General features: G+C 47.6%; 4 protein-coding genes and 1 pseudogene across 8 annotated transcripts in view; 2 read left to right on the top strand and 3 right to left on the bottom strand.

Annotated features, from left to right (window-relative positions):
- The first annotated feature begins 4,472 nt into the window (after window positions 1–4,472).
- LOC122185841 (olfactory receptor 1019-like) lies at window positions 4,473–12,427 on the top strand. Of its 2 annotated transcripts, none has more exons than XM_042881997.1 (2): window positions 4,473–4,497; window positions 6,722–7,632. In XM_042881997.1, exon 2 carries the CDS (start codon window positions 6,760–6,762, stop codon window positions 7,630–7,632), a length of 873 nt encoding a protein of 290 aa, XP_042737931.1. In that variant the 5' UTR covers window positions 4,473–4,497; window positions 6,722–6,759. The 2 variants fall into 2 exon arrangements, with proteins under 2 accessions (XP_042737931.1, XP_042737930.1); XM_042881996.1 differs by lacking the exon at window positions 4,473–4,497 and adding an exon at window positions 12,390–12,427 and having other exon boundaries at window positions 6,694–7,588.
- A 195-nt stretch (window positions 12,428–12,622) lies between these two features.
- On the bottom strand, window positions 12,623–15,258 carry LOC122185774 (annotated as a pseudogene).
- On the bottom strand, window positions 14,805–17,256 carry FEN1 (flap structure-specific endonuclease 1). The gene is made up of 2 exons (XM_042881989.1): window positions 17,170–17,256; window positions 14,805–16,940 (listed from the first exon to the last, which is right to left on the bottom strand). Exon 2 carries the CDS (start codon window positions 16,937–16,939, stop codon window positions 15,794–15,796), a length of 1,146 nt encoding a protein of 381 aa, XP_042737923.1. The 5' UTR covers window position 16,940; window positions 17,170–17,256; the 3' UTR covers window positions 14,805–15,793.
- Window positions 17,257–17,278: 22 nt separating this feature from the next.
- On the top strand, window positions 17,279–19,168 carry TMEM258 (transmembrane protein 258). 2 transcript variants are annotated; one of them, XM_042882021.1, is made up of 4 exons: window positions 17,279–17,363; window positions 17,846–17,955; window positions 18,030–18,192; window positions 19,021–19,168. In XM_042882021.1, exons 1-3 carry the CDS (start codon window positions 17,361–17,363, stop codon window positions 18,154–18,156), a joined length of 240 nt encoding a protein of 79 aa, XP_042737955.1. In that variant the 5' UTR covers window positions 17,279–17,360; the 3' UTR covers window positions 18,157–18,192; window positions 19,021–19,168. The 2 variants fall into 2 exon arrangements, with proteins under 2 accessions (XP_042737955.1, XP_042737954.1); XM_042882020.1 differs by having other exon boundaries at window positions 17,304–17,363; window positions 17,817–17,955.
- Window positions 19,169–20,162: 994 nt separating this feature from the next.
- The window catches only part of MYRF (myelin regulatory factor), a 39,135-nt gene continuing 35,469 nt past the window's right edge, over window positions 20,163–23,828 (bottom strand). For all 3 annotated transcript variants that reach the window (XM_042881959.1, XM_042881960.1, XM_042881961.1), the window contains one exon: window positions 20,163–23,751. In XM_042881959.1, the coding sequence (XP_042737893.1) occupies window positions 23,665–23,751 (87 nt within the window). In that variant the 3' untranslated portion in view covers window positions 20,163–23,664. The remainder of the gene's footprint in view (window positions 23,752–23,828) is intronic.

Raw genomic sequence — 23,828 nt, 5'->3', positions numbered from 1 at the left:
AAGTATATTCTTTTGTTCAACAATGTCTTATTAAAACAATTAGACCTGTTTGCCCTTCCCCTAGAAATGCTTAGAAAGATGCTATAGGAAACATGAGTCTGACATATGTTTGATAATTGGAAATATTCATCCAAATAATTGGTGTTTTGTTTAAAGAATATTAAGTCAGCCTTTCCATGGCCTGTTCTGCAGAGCTCTGATGATATAAATAATATCTTAACCGAAACATCCCCTGCTTGGTAAGTGCAAAGCATTTATACTTTGTTGGTCATGTTAAGGAGAACCTTGTTTTACAAGAAGATGTGATGTTTCTCTCACTTGTGTTATGCACTGCTCTGAAGCATTGCCCTCTCCATTATGCAAAATGGAGAGCTGGACACGATGCCTAAAGCATAAGGTCTGAGAACTAACTTTTAGGAGATAAATAATAGAAGGGAGTATAGTAAGGTGTGGAGAAGGTTTCAAAATAGAGATTCATCCCACCCAGTTTCAAAACTCTCCATACTTGCAGACTCCAAAATGTACCAGTTTCAAGTCAGGCACTCTGGTCTAAGGCAGCTCCTCCTGGGAAGGAGTCTGCAGGTTTCTAGCAGTCTCACTGTGGTCTCAGAAAAATTGAACTACAGCTCTCAGAAGACATCAAGCTGTAGATGAGTGGGTTGATTATAGGAGTGACCACAGCATAGAAGACAGAGGCTACCTTTTCCAGTCTTCTGTACACAGGTACATGAAGAAGATCATCCCACTGAACAAGGAAAGAGCCATCAAATAGGAGGCACAGGTGTGGAAGACTTTGGATCTCCTCCATGAGGACGGCGTCCTCAGCATGGTGCAGAGGATAGAGATGCAGGAGAGCAAGATAAACATGGCTGTGCCCAACCTGTGTTTGATTACAAAGATGGCCATCTCACTGCTTCAGGTGTCAGAACACACAGGTTTCAGAACATTTGTCCCAAGAGGATGAATTTGGTCCGTGTGTGATTTTGTCCCATGATCAAGTGTTACCTTTTCTAGCAAAAGGAAGAATAACATAAAAATGATTTTTTTTTTAAAATGAATTTTGGACCATATTTCAAATCAATCAATCATCTATTCAACTATTGCTTCCTCCCCCCCCCCTCCCCATATTGGGTTGTATGTTCTAAACCGTAGCTGAGTAAATATAGATATATATGTGTGTGTGTTTCTTCTGAGGTGTTTAAAAATGAACAAGGAGAGTTGAACAAATACAGACGTCAGTTCTTATTTTTGTGGTTCGATACTTAAAATTCTGGATTTTATTCTCCTAGCACTTGCATTTTTAAGCAAATAATCAGGTCTTTATTCACTCTCATTTGGAAAGAAATTGTGAATTCCCACAGATCACCAATGAGTTGGAAAGGAACTCTCACATGATGGAACAAATGTCTGTGGATGGTATGATAGTTACTGCAATGGATTCCAGGAAAGTTCTAAGTTAGCAAATCTCAACATGGAAAATATTATTCAGCTTTAAAGAGGAAGCCTCAAGTCATCATCACGTACTTTTAGAGCTTTTACTTGATAGTGTTCAGCTGATCGTGTGATTTGCTTTATAGGATGGCTCAGAGCAGCCTCATACCTGTGCAAATAGACCTAGAGCAAGGAAAAGTCACAGATTACTGACTATAATGCTATTCAGACATTCTCCTTTGGCTTTTAATTATTATTCTAGTCTTAAAATTGCATTTATCAAATTATTATACATTACTTACAGTGGGCAGATTCATGTTGGTGGATTCATGATGCTCATCTTTAGGAGCTCCAGTACATCAAGGCATCTTAAATACACCACCATTAAAATAAGACACTTTCTCAAAAACTGAATAAATTTTAAAATGTGCTGCTTCCAGAGGCTGCTTTGTTACTTACAGTCCTATTCTGCTGACAACTGGGAATGTTGGTTTTCTTCATAAGGAAAGAAGGCAGTACTTTGTTTAATACTTGCATAAATAGGTTCATCTTACTATCATTGCAAAACTGAAAGAATTTGTGTAAGTCACTGCTTCCTCTTACTGTAAAGAAAACCTACTTTGGTGCAGCTGAAGGAGCCCATAAAGAAGATGTAAAACAACATGAGCATGAAAACCTGTTGCCTAAATGCAGGAAGGATTTTGTTTTGCCACGGTGCTCAGCCTAGGAATGCATTCCTCCTTTGAAGAACTTTGTCCCATAGTATGTCCTCCAATTACTCATTTGATGCTATAACTGTTGTCTTCAGGACGTTGGCAACATCTTATTTCTGAATTTGGTTGGATGTTCCCTATGATTTTCAAGGCTGAATTGTTTTCTTCTTTGCCACCACAAGCATATTTTCCAAAGCTTCAATATGGTAGTAACATTTCCATGTAAAGTTTCAGGGTAAGTACTCTAAATGTCATGACAGATAGTCATGCCTAGGCAAGTTCAAATTGATGTAGTGTTAATACATAAACTGAAGTAATAACACAGACAGAAAGGTGTAAAGAGGAAAGTGGCAGCCCTGCTTTTCCAAATTAACAAAGGTGTCGATCTTCATAGCCCACATTAGATTCATTTGCAATGTGGATGCTCCAGTTGGGTCGATAGCTATAATGGTTCATCGCACAAACTGCGCACAAATACACAGTTTTACACATACACCAGTGCTGGTTCCCTATGGCTGGGTTGGAAAACTTTGGTGAATCTTTCCAGCTGGAGTGTTCCCATGATTACGAGGTGTTGAGATGCTGCCTCTGAGAGAGGCTGTTTCTCAATAACATCACTTGCTGATCTTGTTATGCACGTGCTCCCAGAAGGCAGCCCATCCCAAGGGCTAAGGAATTAACAGCTCCTCATCTCTGTCTCTCTCAAAATCACTAAGGGAAGCGTCGAAAAAGCAATAGAGATTGACCCAGGGTGGTTTGCACAGTGGGGCTGTTGGCAGCTCATCCCAACTGTCTAAGCTGGAAAGTAATAAACGGTGAAGACAAGAAATAGCCTCTGGGAGGGACATCCATGTGTGGACATCCAACACCATGTGGAATCAAGAAAGAAAAGGAAATACAGAATAAAGATTAAGAATAAATTTGCTTCTCTGAAGTTTTGATTTATACAGCAAGCCGGATGGTGGAAAAATGTTTTTTTAAGTCGATGACTGTGAATTATAGAGATCAGGTTAGGGGCAATGTCAAAGGAAAACAGCACTAAGTGACAGCAGCAAAACTTGCCACTATATGAAAACATCTTTGCCAAGTGTTAAGAGGTACATTGGGACAAACATACTTGTACAGAGGAAATCTTTAGCATGGGGTAGAAGCATTGTCAGAATAAATGTTAATGAATACAGGCTTTCCTTTCCTTAATCCGGTGAAAACTGAAGATAGATGAAAACAGTGCATGTGGTGAAGTCCAGAATGAGGTCAGAGGGAAAGCTTGCTTTTTGACCTTTATTTTGACCTCATATTCGACCTCTCTCTAACTGCTTGGATATTGCTTATTAGCATGCTCAATTAGATGTCAAATAAGTTCTATTCCAGACTTGACATGGAACCTATGAAGTTCAGGTGCTGAAAAAAGCTTTCACAGCAGCTGAAAACAACAGGAGGAGTCAGGGCAGGTGTTCCCTGACACACTCGGTATGAGCCTGATGTGCTGAGAAAATGCTCAGGAACGTCTACTGTAGCTAGGAATGCAATGAGCTTTACAAGCCTTCATGGTCCTTTCAATGGGACAAAGCCACCAATTTAATTGTAATGATCTCCTTTGAATTGTAGCTAATGGCTTCTTCAGGTTGGAGCAGTCAGACTGGAAAAATCACAGGGGTCTGAAATAGTCCTGGACACACACATATATGGAACCACAACCTTCATCCCTGCTGGCTGTGAAAAGTACAGAGGCAGTTGTCTCATCAGTTTGCATAATAATTTTCTCAGCTGACAGATGAAATCACACCTATGGAAGTCAGGGATTCAGACATGAACTCCTAGTTATAAGGTTGCTGTCTCCATGCATTCTGTTTTAAAGCATGGACTCCTATTTCTAAAAGGAAAAAAAATTGTATAGCAAAGGACATGTTAAGAACTGGGAAGTCTTTAAAAGAGATGCCTGCAGTATTTTGCCTTTTGAATGTCCCTTTCCATCTCCTGTTTGATTTTCAGAGTGGATGGTGAAGAATATCTTGCACTCGCCAGGACCTCTACCTGTTCTGTCTCTTGAGGCTGCCAAGTGTTGTTGTGGGTTGTCGATATCTGTGACAATAATGTTGCTGTAGACTAGGAATTAGCAAAAGATTTTGCATCATGCTGTGTGCATAGCTAAATCTCTGTTAGCAGTTCGGGCTGTTATGACTCACTGATTCTTATTAAGGAACTAGCAGTACACAAGCAAGGCTCACTTCTCTTAGGAAGCCAAACTGTGGCCAAGGCAAGGACAAACATCCCTTGGTGACCACAAGGACTTGCAGAAATCTGTGTAAAGGCAGCAAGTAGCTGCAGTCAAAGAATGCCACTCAATGGAAATGTGCACAAGGCTCTTGGAAGCTTGGGAGATATGATCTTCTTTACCTGGGAGCAGGGAGGATGGCTTCAAATTGCGACGCCCCAAATTTACTGTGCAAGTTTCCTGAGCCTGTTCTTACATCCCAAATGGAAAAGCCTTTGCAACCAGTCAAAGGAGTGGCCTCAGTCCACAGGGAGGTGTGAGCTGAACGTTAAGGGTGTGCTCCGCTGGGACCATCCCTTGGTATAAATCACTGCAGCAACACTACCTTTGGGGAGGCTGCTGCTTACAGCAGCTAATGGCTCGCTCCTCTGTGTTGGTTAAAGGTGAAATATTTCTGCTGAGGTGCACATCAGTATTTCGAACTCAAAAGCATACGTGCATCAGAAATCACGGCACTTGTGGTACCTTGAAGGAGTCTGGGAAAAGAAGAGAGGAGAACACGCTCAAGAGGAGGTTAACTCACACACTAAGCCTGAAATACAGTGCGTATGCATTCAGCTGGCGGAGAAGGATTCTGCAATGACTGCTCTGATCCCAGCATCCACCTGGCGGGGTAAGACTGATCCTCACCTTCACTCCTGTAAATCTGTAATTATTCTATTCTAAACCTTCATGTTATCAGGAACAGAAACCTATATTTTCCCTGCTCACCAAGGTGAATAGCTTGAATAGAAGCCTAAATTCGGACAACTGGAAATACATGAGGCTGGCTCAGCACAGCTCCATGGTCTCTTCCTCAGCCAAGGTGGGCAGTGGGAGCTGCTGGAGGGAGATGAGCTTTGCCCTCTGAAAATGAGATGGGTGAAGTTCTGTGAGTGTCCTCATCACCAGGATGCTTTGCTGTGCCACAAAGCTTCCTCTGTGAAGGCTTTTCTCCATAGGCTACAAATTAAAGCAGTGAATTTTTACAGTGGCTCTATTTTTTCCCCCAGTTTTTCCCCACATTTTTTCCCTCCCTTCTGCCAAATCTGCAAGCCATACCTTGTTCTCAACTGGAAATGAGGAGCAATTCAGCCAGATGCTGCTGCCTGAGCACACTGGTTGTTACCCTGTGTGCCAGGACGTGGTGGACCCCAGTTCTACCTGGCTGCAGTCACTACACCACAGCTGGCTCGTATTCATAAACACACACAGCTCTCTGTCCCAACGCTTCAATTACATCTGCAAACCAGGTTTCATCCCCCAGCCTCTTCCTGCAAACGTGAGATGTGATGAATGCCGTCTGTGTGGTAGTGGTTAACGGGAAGAGATGAGCTGGGACACAGGCATTCACTCATTGATCATTTGTTAAATTCGAATAAATTCTTTACACATGTGAGCTTAACACCCAGGGTAATGCATTTGCTCACAGTGTCACGAGGCAATCAAGTCATAATTTTATGTTTAACACTTAATTTTGTATTCTCTAAGTTATACTGAGGAAATGTTTGATGCCTACCTTAGTTCAAACTAACAACTTTAAATACAAATTGCTCTCATGATCTCTCTGACTTCATCTTCGCAAGGCTTCCAAGGCTGTAATGCTGAACTCATTTCTTGAGTGAGTTTCAGGATCATGATACATCCCCTTGTCCCTCCCAGGGACTCACTCTTCCACAGTGTCTTGTCTAAAACTAAGGAAGGAAAGTTACTGTATTTTTTTTTACTTTACTCCAAACTACTACAGTTGTAGCCTGAATCTCCTCCTGAATTCCAGACCTTCCTGTTCTGTGTGCTTTCTAGTCTGTTTGAGGTGGGAAGGAAGGGGAACAAACTCAGAGAGTCATAATCACAAGAAGTCAAGGACAGAGTCTGTTGTCTGCTGCTCTATCCCGTGATCTCATCAACTTGGAGGTTTCAAAATAAGATCCTGAGAAAGAAACAGACCTTCCCTAAGACTCTACAGTTAGAGAATTGAGATGCCTTCAGTAGTGCCTCACTGCAGGCTGGGATGGGTGTTTAGGAAACCTAAGATGCCCTCACTTTAGAAGGGGCTTCCTCTCCCCTTGGCTTGGAGAAGAAAGCGAAGCCCAGCTTAGCTGGCTAACTTTTTGTAGCTAATGTGCAACCCAGCCTCTCCTAGCTCCCTAGAAATGATTCGTCTGGGTACCTCAGCTGCATATAGTGTGAATCATCAAGTTATCTGATTTCAGCTTAAAAAAATCATAATAAAAAGCATAATTTCCATTGTCCTATGTCTTTGTACTCTCCCCGTTGGCAGAGAGGAGGCTCTGAATGGCAGAAGAGAATCGATCCTTGGCAGCAGAGTTCATTCTTGAGGGCTTTAGTGATCATCCCAAGATGAAGGCGGCCCTCTTTGTGGTTTTTCTGCTCATCTACGCCATCACCCTTTTGGGCAATGTGGGGATAATTGTCCTCATCCGAGCTGACCCCAGGCTCCACACTTCCATGTACTTCTTCCTCAGCAGCCTCTCGGTGGTCGACATCTGCTTCTCGTCTGTGATTGCCCCCAGGACTCTGGTGAACTTCCTATCAGAGAGGAGGACCATTTCCTTCACTGGCTGTACAGGCCAAACTTTCTTCTACATTGTCTTTGTGACCACTGAGTGCTTCCTGCTGGCTGTCATGGCTTATGACCGGTACGTTGCCATCTGTAACCCATTGCTCTACTCAACCATTATGACTCGCAGGCAGTGCGTGCAGTTAGTGGTAGGGTCCTACGTCGGGGGCATCCTCAATGCCATTATACAGATGGCCTTCATTGTGAGACTGCCCTTCTGTGGCTCCAACATCATAAACCACTTCTTCTGTGATGTTCCTCCCCTCCTGGCCCTCTCCTGTGCCAGCACCTACATCAACGAGATGATCCTCTTCTCCCTAGCTGGAATCATTGAACTCAGCACCGTCGTCATCATCCTGGTCTCCTACATCTTCATCTCCTGTGCCATCCTGAGGATCCATTCAGCTGAAGGCAGGCAAAAAGCCCTCTCCACCTGTGCATCCCACCTGACAGCTGTCACCCTGTTGTACGGAACAACAATATTCATGTATTTGCGGCCCAGCTCCAGTTATTCCCTCAACACGGACAAGGTGGTCTCTGTCTTCTATACAGTGGTGATTCCGATGCTGAACCCGCTCATCTACAGCCTGAGGAACCAGGAGGTGAAGGGTGCACTGAGCAGAGTAGTAGAAAGGATTACAGTTAGGGTCTGAGCAGAATGGATGACACAGGAGCTGAAGAATACCCTGAAAACCACAAATGCTCTGAGTATCATAGGGCAGGTGTCAGGCCACCCAGTTACAGGGTTGGGCTGTGGAGGCTGTGACCATGGAGATGTTCAAAATATGCCTGGATGAGCCATGAGCAACCTGGCCTGGCTGTGATGTCAGCCCTGCCTTGAGCAGGGATGGGATCATTTTGAGCAGAAAGGACTTCTTGGAGGTCTCTGGTCCTAAATGGGGCAAATGACACCCATACAAACATATGTATGCATAGAATTACATACATACTACGTGTTTACTTGCATAATAACAACATATTCCTTTGTGTTCACATACACATTTGTTAGCGATGCCCTCATCAACCCCTAGCTCAAATTAGCTGTAATATCAAGCTGTAGCCCCTGCTCAGTAAATGAGGAATGTGGGACATTGCTGTTGCGGGGTTTAGAAGACAAATGATTATACCAGAGAAATGCCAAACTACGGCACAGAAGCTTTCAAGTTCCCACAGAGTTTTGCAGCATGCCATGGACAGCTGGACCTCCAAAGACCTTGGAGGTCTTTTCCAACCATGGTATTCTATGATTCCATGAGTTGGAATCAGCATTTCTCCTCCTTAGGGCTAACCTGGGCAGATGTGTTCTTGGTAGGAAAGTGAAAATTATCCATAAGGGCTGGAGAGAAGCCTGGACATCCCACCCTGCTTGGCATGCAGCTGCTGAGAGATGTGTTGGCATTTGGGAGATGGCTCCTGCAAACCCCTGAGCAGGCACATGTCAAAGTTTCAATGTAGTGGGGGGGAAATTAATATGGCAAATAAGCGAATAAGTGAATATTTGAAACCAGGCTGCTGGGTTACTGGAACTTTGTAGGGTTAAACTGATATTTGTTAGCTCTTCTTGAGTGGCCATGAGGCTTTCTCCCTCCCCTTCCCTCCCCTCCCCTCCCCTCTCCTCCCCTCCCCTCCCCTTCCCTTTTCAATTTCTGCCAATCAAAGACTCAAAATAAAGCCCTAATTGGCTTTCTAATTTATGTCCACAGTGGCTTGTTAGATACAAGGAGAATAAAAAATATTTTCAGTAGAGGCTGCATCCAGAGATTATTCAGCTGGGCAAGAGCCATTTGGGAAAAGGGGTTAAAAAAAGAAATAAAAAAAAAAGGAGGATAATAATAACAACAGCAAAGACTTTATTTCTTACACAAGAAGTAAGTCCTGGCAGAAATCACAGATCCCATCTTTCATCGTTCTAGCTGGAAACTGTTGCGTGCTGTGAACTCCCACCGGGGGAATGGTGGCCACATTTATTTCTTTCCCACCCCTAGAAAACTTTTCAGCGTTCCTCCAGCATTTAGCCAAGCTGTCTGAGATAGAGAAGTCTGAGACATAGACTGGATGAGGAATTTCTAACTCAACGTGAGATGCACTGTCTCAAACACAATCAGTATTTCCTGTACACCATCGCTGTCTACCAGGCACCGCTGGAAAGAGATGCTCCTTTTTCTGTTATCTGAAAATGCACATCTTTATCCTGATGTAAATATTCCAGATTTTACAATAAAGGAAATGAAAATAGAGAGATCAGAGCTACTATCTCATGCAGGTGAATAACTCAAAGATATTGCTGTGGTTTATGTAATTTACATACATTTCTACCTAACTTACCCCAGGTGAGCAGCAGTCCTTGAATGCTCTCAGGTGCTGAACTAAATGTTAGGCTGTGTGGTTCCTTGGTAAGGGCTTTGAGTTCATCCTGTTGACCTTCCCTGGGAAGAAATTCCCCTTTTACAATTAAATTTGGGTTAGGTGGTGTCATTCTCAACTTCTTATTCTCTGGAGCAGATGCAGAGTTGAGTAGGTTTTGTGGATAACATCCATAAGGAGAGCAGATTAATCTCTGTTGAAGCAAGACAGCCTTTAATAAGCCGCTCTGCAAGGTGCTGCTCTGCAGCCGTGATCTCACAGCTATAACTTTGGGGTTATAATGTCAGAAAACTAATGAAGAGTTGCTTGGTGGGTCAGGGTGGCTCACTGGAAGGTCTTGCAATGGTTTGCCCAAGAGATGCAAGGTATTATTGATCATGAGCAGGAAAGCAGCTGCCACAAATGCAGGTCCTTTCCCCAGGAGGAGAAGGATGAATAACGGTGAGTTTGCTGGCAGCTGCTTTAGCAGAACATGGAGCTGTGAGCATGAAGAGGGCATGACCTGAGGCTTCAGGGTATGGCTTGCAGTTCAATTTCCTCTGCTCTGGACAATGGCTTCAAGAGATGTAATTCCTGATGGGGAGTTTCATCTGCCCGTTCTGAGATGGAGTCCGTGCCCCTGGGCTTTAGCTCAATACTCAGGGTCCCTGACATGAAGCAGCTGCTGGCAGGAGGACGCACAAAAGTTCATTGTGCTGCACCCCACTGCTTCCCCTCTGACAGAGTGAAAAGCAGCTCTAAATCCCCATTAATAATAATGGAAAGCCATGCACATCACCTGCAGGGCATCTGAAATGAGGTGGAGCTGAAGTTTTCTCCAGAGCAAAGTGTTAGAAGATCACAATGGCTTTTAAGTGTGCATCCATTTGTCAGATACCAGATAAGATGTGCACTTTCTCTGCTTTCTGGTATAACCCTGTCAAGTAGTGATTAATGTTATCTGGGAAAAAATCGATGCTTGTTTTGTTGTTTCTTTCATTCCATGCATTGCAGACCATCATTTTAGGAGCTGCTGATTTATCTCTGGTGAGCTGAGAGAGAGTCTGAATTTACCTTTCATTTCCAGCTCTGGCATCAATTCCAAAGAAAAGCCCAGCAGGATAAAATCTTGGTTTTAGCACTGTTCCTTTTTACATGAGGACAAGTTACACTGAGAGAAGTCACATTTTCTGGTCCTTTCATCTAGATGTGGCTTTCCTGGGAGATTTGCTGCCCAAGTTCCTAGGATACAGAGTTCCCACCAAGGCTCTGACACTGTCCTCATCAGAAAAGGCACATTTAAACATACAGCATGCTGACAGTTAGATGTATGCAGCAGAAACAACATTTAAGCCATCATCTTGATATGACCATGATCTGTGGTCCGTGTCAAGTCTGAATGCGCACTGCCTACTGGTGTGTAGCATGTGTGCCTCATTATATGCCAAACTTGTACTTGTTACTTTTGTCTTCCCCTTTTATTAGCTTATGTGAAGGTATACAAATTATCCAACAGTTAAATCCATTTCCTCGATGCTTTTGAGCAAACCGTGGACCCACAGAATCTCCTGGTCCTTGAGCTGCACCATCTCAATGGAGAGAGGTGAAGCAGCTCCAGGTCTCATCCAGGTAGAACCTTGGCTGAAGAGCTGCCTGGTGTCATACCTTATCAATGACTGCATTTCTTCGCTTTCCTTTGGAGAAGGATTCACCAATTGATCTTCCAAAAGCTGGCTGCCATTTGAGCACGGGGGGCTCAAACACTTGGCTGCTGCAAAGTCACAAGGCACAAGAGAGTCACAGAATCATAGACTCAGCAAGATTGGAAAAGACCACCAGGATCATACAGTCCGACCATCCACCTACCGCCAGTGTTGCCCACTAACCCATGTTCCTCAGTACCACATCTACATGTTTCTTGAACACCTGCAGGCCCATTCCAGCACCTGACCACTTTTTTGGAGAAGAATTTTTTCCTAATATCCAACCTGAACCTCCCCTGGAGCAAACTGAAGCCATTCGCTCTCATCCTATTGCTAGTTATCTGGGAGAGGAAGCCAACCTCCACCTCACCACAGCCTGCTTTCAGGGAGTTATAGAAAGTGATGAGTCTGAGCCTGAGCCTCCTCTTCTCTTCAACAAGACCTCGGCACTTGATCTTGTTAACTTTCATACAACTGGCCTCAGTCTGGTGATCCATTTTGTCCAGACCCCTCTGTAGGGCCTTCCTACCCTCAGGCAATCACCGCTTCCTCCCAGCTTGGTGTCACATGCAGACTTACTGAAGGTGCAGTCGATCCCCTCATCCAGGTCATCAGTAAAGATATTAAAGAGGACAGGCCCCAGTTCCGATCCCTGGGGAACAACACTCACGACCAATCATCATGTTCTCTTAGGATTTTTGCCTACAATTGTAAAATTAAAATGGTAGCACTATGAGATTCCATTTCTAATTTGCCCCAAATCCAATAAGCATCACTGTCTTATTTTAGCCAATTAGTGAATGCTTTCTCTATCTGTCTCTTCTGTTGTTTTGTTAGTTCTTGTTTGTTGATTGGCTTGTTTAAACACAACTCGAACCCATATTGGGCCCTTTCTGCAATTTCAGCTACAAACATTAAAAACACTTGCATTGATCTGACCAACAATATAAGGAGTTACTTCGTTTTCCCAGTAGCCACTGTGAAAATCATGGACTCTGTGGAAATGGCTGCATTTGATCTTATTCTGATCTGGTGTTTCTCGCATTTACTTGTACCATTTCCTTTCAGAACAGTGTGGAATGTTACTGGAGGTCATCCCTGAAAACTGGGAACTGTGCTGGGTGGAAGCACACCCTCCACTGACTCAGAATGAGCATTCACTTCTGGGTGTTCTGCTGACGTTTCTGTGTGTTCATCTATTACTGCATGCGAGATGGCCTGCAGGACCTTGAGGTTTTCTTCTCAGAGAATATTTACCTTATATTGACTTAAAGTACCGGACAAGAATTAACATTCTTAACACTGCTGATGGATTTGGACCTCAACCTCAACCTGAGTTAACAGCTTGTTGCCTGGGGTGAAAGATGCCTTGAGGAAAACAGTTGGCAAAAAGCTTTTTTAATGTTTAATCAAGACTCACCCTTTGCCTTCCATGAACCATGTAAATTCTGGTAGAAAGTCTACAGCCACGATTCCATGCATAAATGCAAAAGTGAATTAATTGTATGCCTTACAATAAGCATCTTTGTAAAGCAGGGTTTTTCTAGGAGAAATGCAACCAAGGAAAGGGGATGTACTGCTAAGTAACAGAGAATAGTCAGAATACACAGTGAGCAGCTTGAGAGAATATTTTCTCTCTTGCTCTCCTGAGTGTGTCCTTGACATCCTTATTTCTCAAGCTGTAGATCACAGGGTTGAGCAGAGGAACAAGCAAGGTGTAAAACACTGCCCTGAATCTTCTCCACATCCAGTGACTACTTGGAGCCTGGCTGCATGTGGCTGAGGCCAGCAGGCACGTAGAACAAGGTGACAGCCAGCAGGTGGGAGGCACAAGTGGAGAAGGCTTTGTGTCGTCCCCTGGCAGACCTGATGCTCAGGATGGAGACGAGGATGTATGCATGTGAGGTGACGGCCAGGAGCAGTCGTGGGAAGCGGCCCATTGAAGGTGATGAGCAGAAGCTCATGGAGGTGGCCGTCAGAACAGGTGAGCTTCAGCAGGGGGCTGGTGTCACAGAAGTAATGGTTGATGATACTGGGGGCACAGAACGGCAAGCACAGCAAGCAGCACGTCTGGGTCAGTGAGTTCAGAATGCCCCCCAGGCACGAGCCAGCCACCGGCTTCATGCAAAGCTCTTGGGCATGGAAATAATGTAGAGCAAGGGGTTGCAAGTGGCTACGTGGCAGCCGTATGCCATCACGGTCAGCAAGAGCGCCTCTGTGGTCACAGACACGAGGAAAAAGAAATGCTGGGTGAAGTAGGCAGAGTAGGAAATGGCTTTATTATCCAGCAAGAAACCTTAAGCAGCCCTGGAGAAAAGACAGTGGAGTAGCAAAGATCAACAACAGATAGATTGCAGAGAAAGAAGTACATGGGAGCGTGCAGCTGGGGGCTTGTCGTGATCAGTGTGATCAGCCCAGCATCACCCAGCACAGCGATGAAACGAATCCCTGAGAACACTACGAAGAGAGGAGTCTGCAGCTCAGGCTCACCTGTCACTCCTAGGAGGACGGAACTGACTCACCGCCGTGCTGCTGCCTTCAGCCGTATCGCCGTATGTCAGCACAGCGTGCCTGCTGGCAGGAGAGGAAACCGCGCGGAAGGAAAGCAACGGCACGGCTCGCGTGTGGTAGCAGTGAGGTAGCATGAGCTAGTGGGGACATCTACTGCAGGGAAGACATGCGTTCCAGCTAACAAGCTTTTTCTCTGCACTGCTTATTTATGGCTTCCACCCTCAACAGCAAAGCCCCCAAAGTAAATGGTGGCTCAGAGGTTTCATGCCACAGAGGGGATCGTTTAGAAACTCTCTGAAGAGTTTTGGGAAGCGTGAACCTGGGTCCGGTCCCCTCCTCGGTTAACCACGTGGAAAGGGCTCATTAACATTAATGCCGTTGTGGACTGTGGGGGAAATTCATTTTGGCAAAGCCACAGATGGGAGAAAAAAGCATCAAATAAAGCATAATGGGGTGCCAAGGTTGGGCAGGTGTGTCCTCAAGGTGAAAATAATCCCTTCTGGGCATCTGCCTGTGATTTAAGATGAAGCAGCGTCCAAAGACAGAGATCTGCATGGGAACCTTCATCCAGTGCCCCACGCGCTGTGGCTTTGAGCACGTGAGCAACAAAGCAGTGGCTCTACCAACGTGAAGCTTCAGGTTAATCTCCTTAACGAGCTGCGCGCTGTCAGGCACCAACACTGACAGCATCACTCCTCACATCTTGAAATCCAAACTTCTCTGCAAAAACGTCCTGCATTTCTGGGTGAAGATTCTTCCAAAGCAATAATTACTGTAAGTGACAGGAGCGGACTGCATTGCTTTTGCCTGCACACCACTTATGCAGAGCACAGCCATCGAGCTTGAAGCACACCACACACAGCTGCCCAGGAGCAGCGGCCCACAGCGGCACATCAGTGTTTACATTCTTCTATTAAAAAGATCCTAAAATCAGAAACACTTGCTGCTCTTGGCTACAGTGTATTTATTAAAAACATCAGAGGGCTGAAAATCCCGGGTTATTTTTGTAACATCAACGGAATTCCCCTGTGAAACAAGCCCAGCTTCTTTTATAACTTAGCAACCAGCTGATAGAGATCAACCAAGCACCCCAAAGCCACCATTAACACCAGCATTAAAACGTGGATCTCCCACCTTCAAGCCTGTGCTTCATTTGTTGGCTGTTGTCACTGATTTACACCAGCGGGTTTCCATTTGAAATCAGGAGTTTGTTACCTGCACAGCCCTCAACAAGGTTTAAGCTACCGCTCCAGAGAACTTGAGAAAGGTCATGTTTGCATACGCATTTTATTCTTTAAAAAACTAAAACAAAACTACAGTGATAACAGAAAAGCAGATCACTCTGACAAGTAAAAGGTTATGCTTAGCACAGAACAAAATAATAATTTAAAAAGGTAATATCTTTTCTTTTTTTCCTTAGCCTGGGACTTGTGTGCCTGTGTGTACAACGTGAAAGGATGCCTCAAGAAAGTAAGGGGTGAATTTTATTGACTTCAGCTTTACTGCCATTTTTCTTGTTAAACATAAATGGAGCTTAGTGGGAAGACTGGGGCTTCAGTGCTGCAGTTTTAGCTCAGTTTGTCCTTGGTTTATAGACGTTAAGAATAAGCCAGAACTTTTGAATCCAGAATAAACTTCTTTTTTTTTTAAACAAAGAAAAATTACAAAAAAGGAAGGCAGCCCACGCTTGAGATTCTCACTAAAGGAAGCATCTTACCTCATTATTTCATTCTCCTCCCAACTCTACTGTGCCCTGTATTCACCTTTCCCTGTTTTCTGCTCCTGCTGCTTGCATCTGGCCTCTTTATGGATGAGCTGTGTGAGGGAGGAATCTCAAACAGCCGTGCCTGATTTGCTCTCTAGCTGTCCAACTTTTTTGTTACTTAAATCAGAGGGCTGTTTGACTAGGCGTGACATCCAGTTTCTGTGGCCTCATTGTCAAAAGCCTTCAACTGACAAATGCTGCAGCTGAACTGCTGAAGGCATCTGCTCCAGTCCTCACCCACCACTTTCGGCCAGCTCCCCTCACCTGAAGTTGTCTCAGCCCCTTCCTGCCCTCATGCATTGCAGCTGCTGCAGAAGCAGACTGGCATCTCCCTCACAAGCCTAGCCATGTTGGAAGGACTTTGACAGCAACACACACAGCACCCCTCCCAGAAATAACCCGCAGAACATTAAGATGACTATTTATTATTAGCCTAAAGTTCTCAGCTGAGCACGAAAACTAACAACAGAGGCTTGTGCTTGGCCAGTCCATTTATTTCCCCTTTTTGAACTTGGCTGTGGCACTGTTGGTCTTGGCTTTCTTCTTTGCTGACCCCTTGGTTTCAGGCTCCTTGCGTTTGGCCGACGTGATGGAGCCCGTCACCTTGAAGAAGTCATCCAGCCGGCCCTGAGTGCTGCCCTGGCGGCTCTTACTCAGCCTCTTGACCCCATTGCGGATGCGCTCCTCATTGAACTGCTTCTCCCCACACATGAACTGCACGAGCTCCTCCTCATTTGGCTCTGTCCACTTCAGCTCAACGTCATCAGGGTTGACGACGTCAGGCTCTAGGAAGAGCTTCTGGGCCTCTTTATGCAACCAGTTCTCAGGCAAGGGGTACTTCTTGGTGTCAATGTGCTGGATGATCTCCTCAATGGTTTTGTGCTGCTTGATGAGCTCAACCGCCCGCTTCGGCCCAATGCCGCGGATGCTCTCACAGTAGTCACAGCCCAGGAGGATGCACAGATCCACAAATTGTTCCCAGGTCAGCCCCAGGTCCTGCAGGATCCGGTTCAGGTGGAACTCTTGGATGGGCAGCTTCTTTGTCTCACTGGCAGTGAGGTGCCGCATCAGCACAGGGCTCCCAAAGGTCAGGCAATCCATGTCCTCTGTGGCGGCCGCGTACACCTTCCCTGCCTTCACCAGTGTAGCACAGCTGGCTTCCGCCTCCCCTGGCGCCTCCACATAGGGGATGCCCATCAACATCAACAGCTTCTTGCACTCGTCGGTGTGCTGCTGGGTCACTTTCACCAACCTCTTGCTGAACTTCTCAATGTTGGTCTCCTCGCCCGCCTCCTGAGCCTCCTGCAGGTGCTTCTCGGCCTCAGAGCGGCGTTCCGTCCTCCTGGCCAACTCCCCGGACTTGAGCTGTGGTGGTTTGCCATCAAACACATAGACAGGCTTGATGCCGTTCTCCACCATTCGGATGGTGCGGTAGAACATGCCCATTAGGTGGCTGGTGGTCTCGCCCTCCTCGTTCTGCAGCACCTCGGCGCCCTGCCGCACAGCTATCAGGAACTGGTAGATGCTCATGGAGGCATCGATGGCCACCTTCCGCCCGAAGTACGACTTGATGTCGTTCTCCCGGATGGCGCTGGGCGCCACATCGGCGATCAGCTTGGCCAAGCCGTGGATTCCCATCCTGCGGGCACAGAGCAAAGCACCGGGAGCTGAGAGAAACGGGAGGACGGGTCCCAAGAACGGAGGCCTCACGCACCGCAGCCTCCCGTTGCCCGCCCCGACTTCCACCTCGGCCCCACTCCGGCCTTTCCAAGCCCTCCTCAGCCCTCTCTCGCCGCCACTTCTCCCTCAGCCCTCTCCAGCCACCGTTATCCCGCGCTGCCCCCGCCGCGGCGCCCGGCCGCCATTACCCCTCTGCTCCGACCCTGCGCCGTTCCCGCGCTAGGCCGCGCTGCCTGCTGGGTAGCCAATGCCGAACGGCTCCGGGTGGCCCCGGCCCACCCGATCCGGAACGCGTCACTTCCGCTTCCGGCGGTGACAGGAAGCGGAAGTTGCTGAGGGGACGTGTCCGAGAGCGGCGGGAGCCGGGATCTGGGGCAATATGGTGGGGCGTGGACCCGGGACTGGGACCGACATTGAATTGGGAACCTGGGGCTGGGAACCAGCAATGGGAGCTGGGGTTGGGGCCGGGATCTGAAACTGAGACCGGGAGTGGGAACCGGGAGCTGAGACTGGAGTCAGTAGCTGCGAATGGGAAGGAGAACCTGGAGCAGGAACGGAGTACGGGGCCTGGGACCCGAGGCTAGGACCGATATAGGGAATGGGAACTGGGGGCTGGAACTGGGAAAAAGGCGGGGAACAAGACTCAGGGACAAGGAGCAGGAACGAGAACTGAGGGCTGGGGCCGAGAATGGGAGCTGGAGGCTGGGAAGTGGGAAACGGGGCTGGGACTAGGAGCTGGGGAACGGGAACTGGGAGGAGGAGCCGGGAAAGGGATGATAGTTGGGGCAGGGAACCCGGGGAACTAGGGCCAGGGACTGAGCATGGGGCCCGGCAGCCCTGCTGCCCCGTGCCATGCCCCCACAGGAGCTAGAGGCAATGAGCAGGTACACCAGCCCAGTGAACCCGGCTGTCTTCCCGCACCTCACTGTGGTGCTGCTTGCCATTGGCATGTTCTTCACCGCATGGTTCTTCGTGTATCCTTGGGCACCGAGAGTGGAGGGACCCACCTTGCCATGCCCCTGTTGTCACCTTAACCCTCCACCGGCAGTTATGAGGTGACATCCACCAAGTACACGCGAGACATCTACAAGGAGCTGCTGATCTCACTGGTGGCATCGCTCTTCATGGGGTTTGGTGTCCTGTTCCTGCTGCTGTGGGTTGGGATCTATGTTTGAGGCCCAGGCAGAATGACGTGTGGACCTCCAGTGGCTGTAAGCAGGATGAAAGCTTTGTGCTGCATGTTGTGTGTGAGGTGCCTGCAAAGCATAACTCCAGGTTATGTTTCTAAGCTACCTTTCTTCAGGGGTGGATTTGGGGCACGCAAAGAGCTGTACCCTGACAGGTACAGGGCCTTGTGCAGAGCAAGAAATAACTACATGTATCAGGTTAGGAGCAGAGGTGCTGCAGTGCTGCTCTGTGGAGAAGGACCTGAGTGTCCTGGGTGACCACTGGTTGACTGTGAGCCAGCAGTGTGATCTCATGGCCAAGAATCCTGGGGTCTGTTACAAAGAGCACGGCTAGCAGGTGGGGGAGGTTCTCCTCTCATTCTGTTCTGCCCTGTGGAGACCATATCTGGGGTACTGTGCCAGTGCTGGGTTCCCCGGTTCTGGGCAGACAGGGAACTGCTGGAGAGAGTCCAGTGAAGGGCAAAGCTGATGGGGGCCTGGAGCATTTCCTTCACGAGGAAAGGCTGAGAGCCCTGGGGCTGTTCAGCCTGGACAAAAGAAGGCTGAGAGGGGATCTGATCAATCCTTATAAATATCTACTGGGTGGGAGTCAAGTGGTTGGGGCCAGACTGTTTTTGGAGGTGCCCAGTGACAGGGTGAGGCTGCTGGCTGATTTAGATAGAGAGAGCTTCTGCAAACAGAACACGTTCATTTTGGTGTGAAGCAGTGAGGATTGTGCTTGCTGTGTGCTCTTTTTTTACTCAGGGTGTGGTTCCAGCCTCGCAGCACCTGATGGAGGATCTGTCCCTGTGCTGTGGGGATGCTGCTCTGGGGAAATCTGCCTTACCTCCTTTCTTTCTCCTTTGGTTCCAGGTGGGAAACTCCAGAGAAGTTCTTTTTGTATTTGTTTTATACTTCAGTGTGGGAGCTTGCTTCAGGCATGGACTGTACTCCTGTCAGGTGACTCCTGCCAGCACAACAAACCAAACCTGAATAAAACTGGCTCTGTGATGCACCTGCAGTTTTGTCTCTTAGATGTTTGTACTTGATTTTCTGAACCAACTCTGATTTCTGCACAAAATCCATAAACCTTGGGACAGGCCCTTTATTGTACCCACAGCCTTTTCCTGGGCTGTTTGGAGCAGCAGAAGCAGCTGTTTTGTAAGGCGATAAGCATAATTCATATTTCCTTCTAAGCAGTTGAAAAAACGAGGGGAATTTAGCTAGACATCCTACTGCAGAGAGTAACAAATGCTGTGAAACTGCAGCTGGTGGTGTGTAGCACCCTGGTATCGAACTCAGATGTCTTGGCAATAGAGTTCCTGTGCTGCAGTGAGTGGTGTCTGGTTGGACAACGCTCAGCACTGCAGAAAAGTTACAAAGAGCATTTTAATGAGCTAGAGCTTTGTTTGAAAGAAGCATTAACTCCAACTGAGGACTTGTTGTTGTTCATGGATGTCCAGTGCTGTGTATGCCCAGAAGTGTTTCAGTGCTGCCTTGTGCCCTGCTGCAGCTGGAGTCTAGAAGTCTCGGGTGACACAAACTGTGTTTGTGGGACATGAGGTTTTGGAGGAATGCTTGAGCTGACTGTGTCCTTTGTTCAAGCATTATTGAATTAATGCTTTGAAAGCATTTATTTACGGCACGCATCGCTCTGCTTGTAAGGCAGCTTGCATTTGGAGCCTCGCCTTCAGAGCAGTTAGGACTCGGAGTTACGAATTCTGCAGGTACCACACAGACTTAAAGCCTTGATACACTGTCCGGAGGAAGCTTTCCCTCTGCAGGTTCTGTCAGATGCCTTCTGGATGTGGCCCTGACCTCTGAGATGTGAGCAGCCACAGCTCTTCTTACGTCTGTTCCAAAGCAGGACACCTGCAGTTGTCCTGAGCCCGCTGTGGGCACGTCTGGCAGCTCCCACTGAGTCATTTGCACTGGGGTTCCTCGCTCTTGTGATGAGCAGTTTGTGAACTGAAAGGGAAAAAAGAGCGAGGGAGGAACACAGCCAGGAGCCATCCTTGAGTACAAAGCAATATTCATATATTTATTTATATAGGCATATTTACCTCCAGCATAAAACAAAGTCTAAATAAGCCAAACATAAAAGTGGGGAATCTGAAGACTCAGCACTCCAATTTAGCAAAATATAAATATAAATCAGAAAGAAAGGAAGGGAAACCACACTTGTTCCCCACAAATAAAAACCTATGATCAATAATACCTGCTAAGAAGGCAACTCTACGAACTCGCTGGCAATATACAGTGATTAAAGCAGTGACAGCAACATTTAAACCAAACAAATTAGTGCTTTACTTTTTTTTTTTCTTAATTCTTGTGGTGGTATAGTCTCTATTTACAGGCTTTAAGCTCTTGACAGTAGGACAGAATGTTTGTGAATTTGCTTTTGAAACAAACTCCGAAACAGCCAAACTTTGGCAAGTGGCCTCGTTTCCATGCTTGGCTTCCTTTCTGCCAAGAATGTCTAGAGAGATGAAGCTCCTGTTTCCAGCTGAAGAAGGGTTTCCCCGAGCTGCAGGGCTGGAGACATTGGCTCAGAGCTCCCTCCGTCTCACGCAGGTAAAGGCCTGATTGTGAACTCTCTAGTTACAATTGGGAGTGGGGAACAGGGCAGTGGGCAAGGATGGGCAGGGCAGAGAGCTTCCAGGGGTGGTCTGTGCAAACGGCTGTTCCCGTGGGCTGAGAAGCAGTCTTGTTGACTTTTTTTTTGTTACAAAAACCTTCTGAGCTCATTGCTGCTCGGCTGCTGGTGGAACAGATGTGTGATCTGTGATGTACATTAAGACAAATTACTGCAACGTAAGATGCTGAAGATGATGTTCTGAATCTCTCCTCTGATACCACGGATTGCTCTCAGCCCCTTCTGTTTTCCTGCTGTAAAACAGCTGCAGCATCACCTGTTGCACTTCGGGTATTGCCTTATCTTGTTTCTCAAGCTGACAGACCGCTGTTTTTGAGACACACAGGCGTAGGGAACCCTGCTGGCAGAACAAGGCACTAGACATGTTCCCATAGCCGTTAGGCACTTGGTTTGCTGAGGCCATTGTAACCCAATGGCTGAGCATCACAGGGACACCTGAGAGACCCCCATCTCCTCTTGGGCTGGCATGTGTCCAGTGGCTGATTGCTTTCTCCCTCCCTGCCTGCAGCTGGGGAGACACATGTGTGGCTCAGGGCTCCGTTGGCAAGGGTAGATTGGTGGCAGTGATTGCAGGCAGCACTGTCGGCTCCAGCCGTCACGGCACTGCCTGTTACCTCTGTGGGGGCTACAAGAGAGCGTGGGCAGGTAGGAGAAATGGCAGTGGGGTCTGAGAAGGCTGCCCCTCAGCTGAGCAGAGCTGGCAGAGCACAGGGCATTGCTTGCCAGGACGAGGATTGGCTGAGCCACTGATTGCCAAGTGGAGAGTAAAAGCTGCCAAGAAAGTAACTTCTTCAGTTTAAGGCTGAGCAGAACGGTAGGACAGGTGGAAAGAGGAGTGCTGAGCATCCTCTCTGAGAGTCCACCAGAGGGTTTCCTTGCAGAAGCAGAAAATCCTGCTGAGCACAGAGCTGACCTGTTTGTGTCTGTGCTGCCGTGCCTCTTGCTCTCCCTCCGAGCTCCCCAAAGGTCTCCCTAAGCTTCATTCCTTTTGGCTGCCTGGCATTCCCTGCTCACCCTCTGGTTCCTGGCTGCCCAGACTTCAGTGCATTGTGCTTGCTGGAGAGCATCACCCATATCATCCACTGCTGCCCATGGGCACAGCATTGGAATAGAGATCTGACCTTGGAACTGCCCTGCAAATAAAGGAAAGGGCAAGGTCCTGGAAGGGCAGCCACACAAAATCCCAGTGATGCTGCAAGGAATTGCAAGGGTGCAGCTGCTCTGCTGGGACAGCCTCAGAAGGGAGCTCTGTAACAGAAGCAGTGCATGTAGGAACCATCTATCAGGTAAAACAACTCTGCAGCTCATTTCTCCAGAGCAGAAGAGCCTGCTGGTAGAGAGGTGCTCCTGCCCTGTGCTCCTCAGCGATGGAAAAAACATGGCCTGCAGCTGGCAAAGGGATCGCTGCATCTACCTCCACTGACAGAATGAATGCAGCAGCCAGACCCTGATGTTGTTTCCCAAAAGGTGTGCTCTTCTCTTAATCAGCTTTAGGGTTTCCTTCAGGACCGGAGTGTTCCCCCTCGCTGCCACTCTCCAGTGCTGCTTCCTTAGAAAAATGAGTCTCCATTTTCTGGAGCTGGTGGTGGTTCAGCCTCCAGGAGCACAGAGGTCTCCTTTTGCTGGAGCAGGACAGAAAGGAGGGCATGGGAGCACTGGGAGCTGACATCCCAGTACTGCTGCAGCAATCAGGCTTTAACATCGAGCTTAGCAGTGCCCCCCTTTGGTTTCCTATGCAAGATGCACAGAGCTCAACAGGGACAGAATTAAGAGACCCATTTTTATGCGGCTTAAAAAAAGAAATTAAATTCAGTAGTTTAGCAAGTTAAGAACTTGTAACAGTAAAATACCCAGAGTACACTCAACGTAACTGCGTTCTGAGAGCAGAGGCAGTGAGAACTCACTGTCATTGCTTTTCCCCCGCTGGTTACGTAGTGAAACCACACCACGCAGCCCCAGCAGTCCAGCTGTGCTCTGCAGGGCACACTGGGCTTGGCCAGTCATCTTTTTCTTCAGAGCCAACTGGGCAGCTCTGTGCACACCACAAGTGGCCACTGGCAAGTGAAGAAAATGGGTCCTACAGTGTTTAACCAACACTTAACACAAGTGGCTTGGGGTAGTTTTCCTCCCAGGGGCTGATGGTTAAGTGTCCCCACGTGTAGTTTGGCCTGAGCACAGCCTGAGCAGCATCTTTAGTGGGGTTTTTGAGTTTATCCATCCTGACCTGGATATAGTGACAGCACAGTGAGGAGGGGGGCAAATGCGGAAGCTGCACCTTCTGTGGAGAACAGGAGTCCTGGGGTCTCCAGGGGTCCGGTGGGGCTGCAGGTCCAATTTGAAGGAACAGCAACTCCAGTGTACAACTTCCAGTATGTCCAGGCACAGCCTTTCCTTTCCAGGTGAAACTCCAGCTTTTCCCTCTTGGAAAGGGCTCCAGTGTTGAGCAATTCCAGTGTTGTGGAGAACTGACATGGCACAGCTGGGCAAGTCCCATGCTCTGGGATGTGGCAGATCCATCCACGTTCCATCCAGTGTAACGCTTTCAAATCCAGTGTTGCAGGGGCTGGGGGACACAAGTGTCCCCAGAAGGGAAGGAGGGGTGTTTGGGGTAGTGTTGGTGCTAGGTGAGCCCAGGAGATGGCACAGGGCTGGTTGTGTTTCTGTGGCTTAGGTCCTGTGTTCCGTATGTGCTGTACTTCAGTGTCAGCACCGCCAGCCACAACCAAACCATCTCCACCCCCAAGGAGGGCGATGGGGCTGAGGTGGGGCTGGGGGTCAGCGGAGGAGGGTGTACAGGAAGTTCCCCAGAGTCACCAGTCCCCCTCCTCTCTCCAACCAAAGGGCACTGGTGCTGCCAGGACTCACTCACAGAGCCAGTAGAACTGAAAATAATAGTCAGTAAAAAGGTGTCCCATCTGTTCGGGAGTAGTGCTGCAGTTGGCTCGGCCCTACGTGAGAAAGCAAGAAGAGCTTACAGGTTGGGGTAGGATGCATGATGCCACATTCCCGTTGCCGTCCTCCCACT

The sequence above is a fragment of the Lagopus leucura genome, unplaced genomic scaffold (genome assembly GCF_019238085.1).
Source record: "Lagopus leucura isolate 7727_CA_CO unplaced genomic scaffold, USGS_WTPT01 Super-Scaffold_100033, whole genome shotgun sequence".
Taxonomy (NCBI): domain Eukaryota; kingdom Metazoa; phylum Chordata; class Aves; order Galliformes; family Phasianidae; genus Lagopus; species Lagopus leucura.
Note: the sequence above shows the minus strand (reverse complement) of the source record. Positions and strands in the feature narration are given on the sequence as shown.

Bases quoted from the DNA above. Each gene is read 5' to 3' on its own strand.
- LOC122185841 (XM_042881996.1), top strand. From the start codon at position 6,694: ATGGCAGAAGAGAATCGATCCTTGGCAGCAGAGTTCATTCTTGAGGGC. The intron at 7,589-12,389 runs GTGCACTGAGCA...CTGGGGTGAAAG, and splicing joins GAGGAACCAGGAGGTGAAGG to ATGCCTTGAGGAAAACAGTT.
- FEN1 (XM_042881989.1), bottom strand. From the start codon at position 16,939: ATGGGAATCCACGGCTTGGCCAAGCTGATCGCCGATGTGGCGCCCAGC.
- TMEM258 (XM_042882020.1), top strand. From the start codon at position 17,834: ATGCCCCCACAGGAGCTAGAGGCAATGAGCAGGTACACCAGCCCAGTG. The intron at 17,956-18,029 runs GTATCCTTGGGC...CTCCACCGGCAG, and splicing joins TTCACCGCATGGTTCTTCGT to TTATGAGGTGACATCCACCA.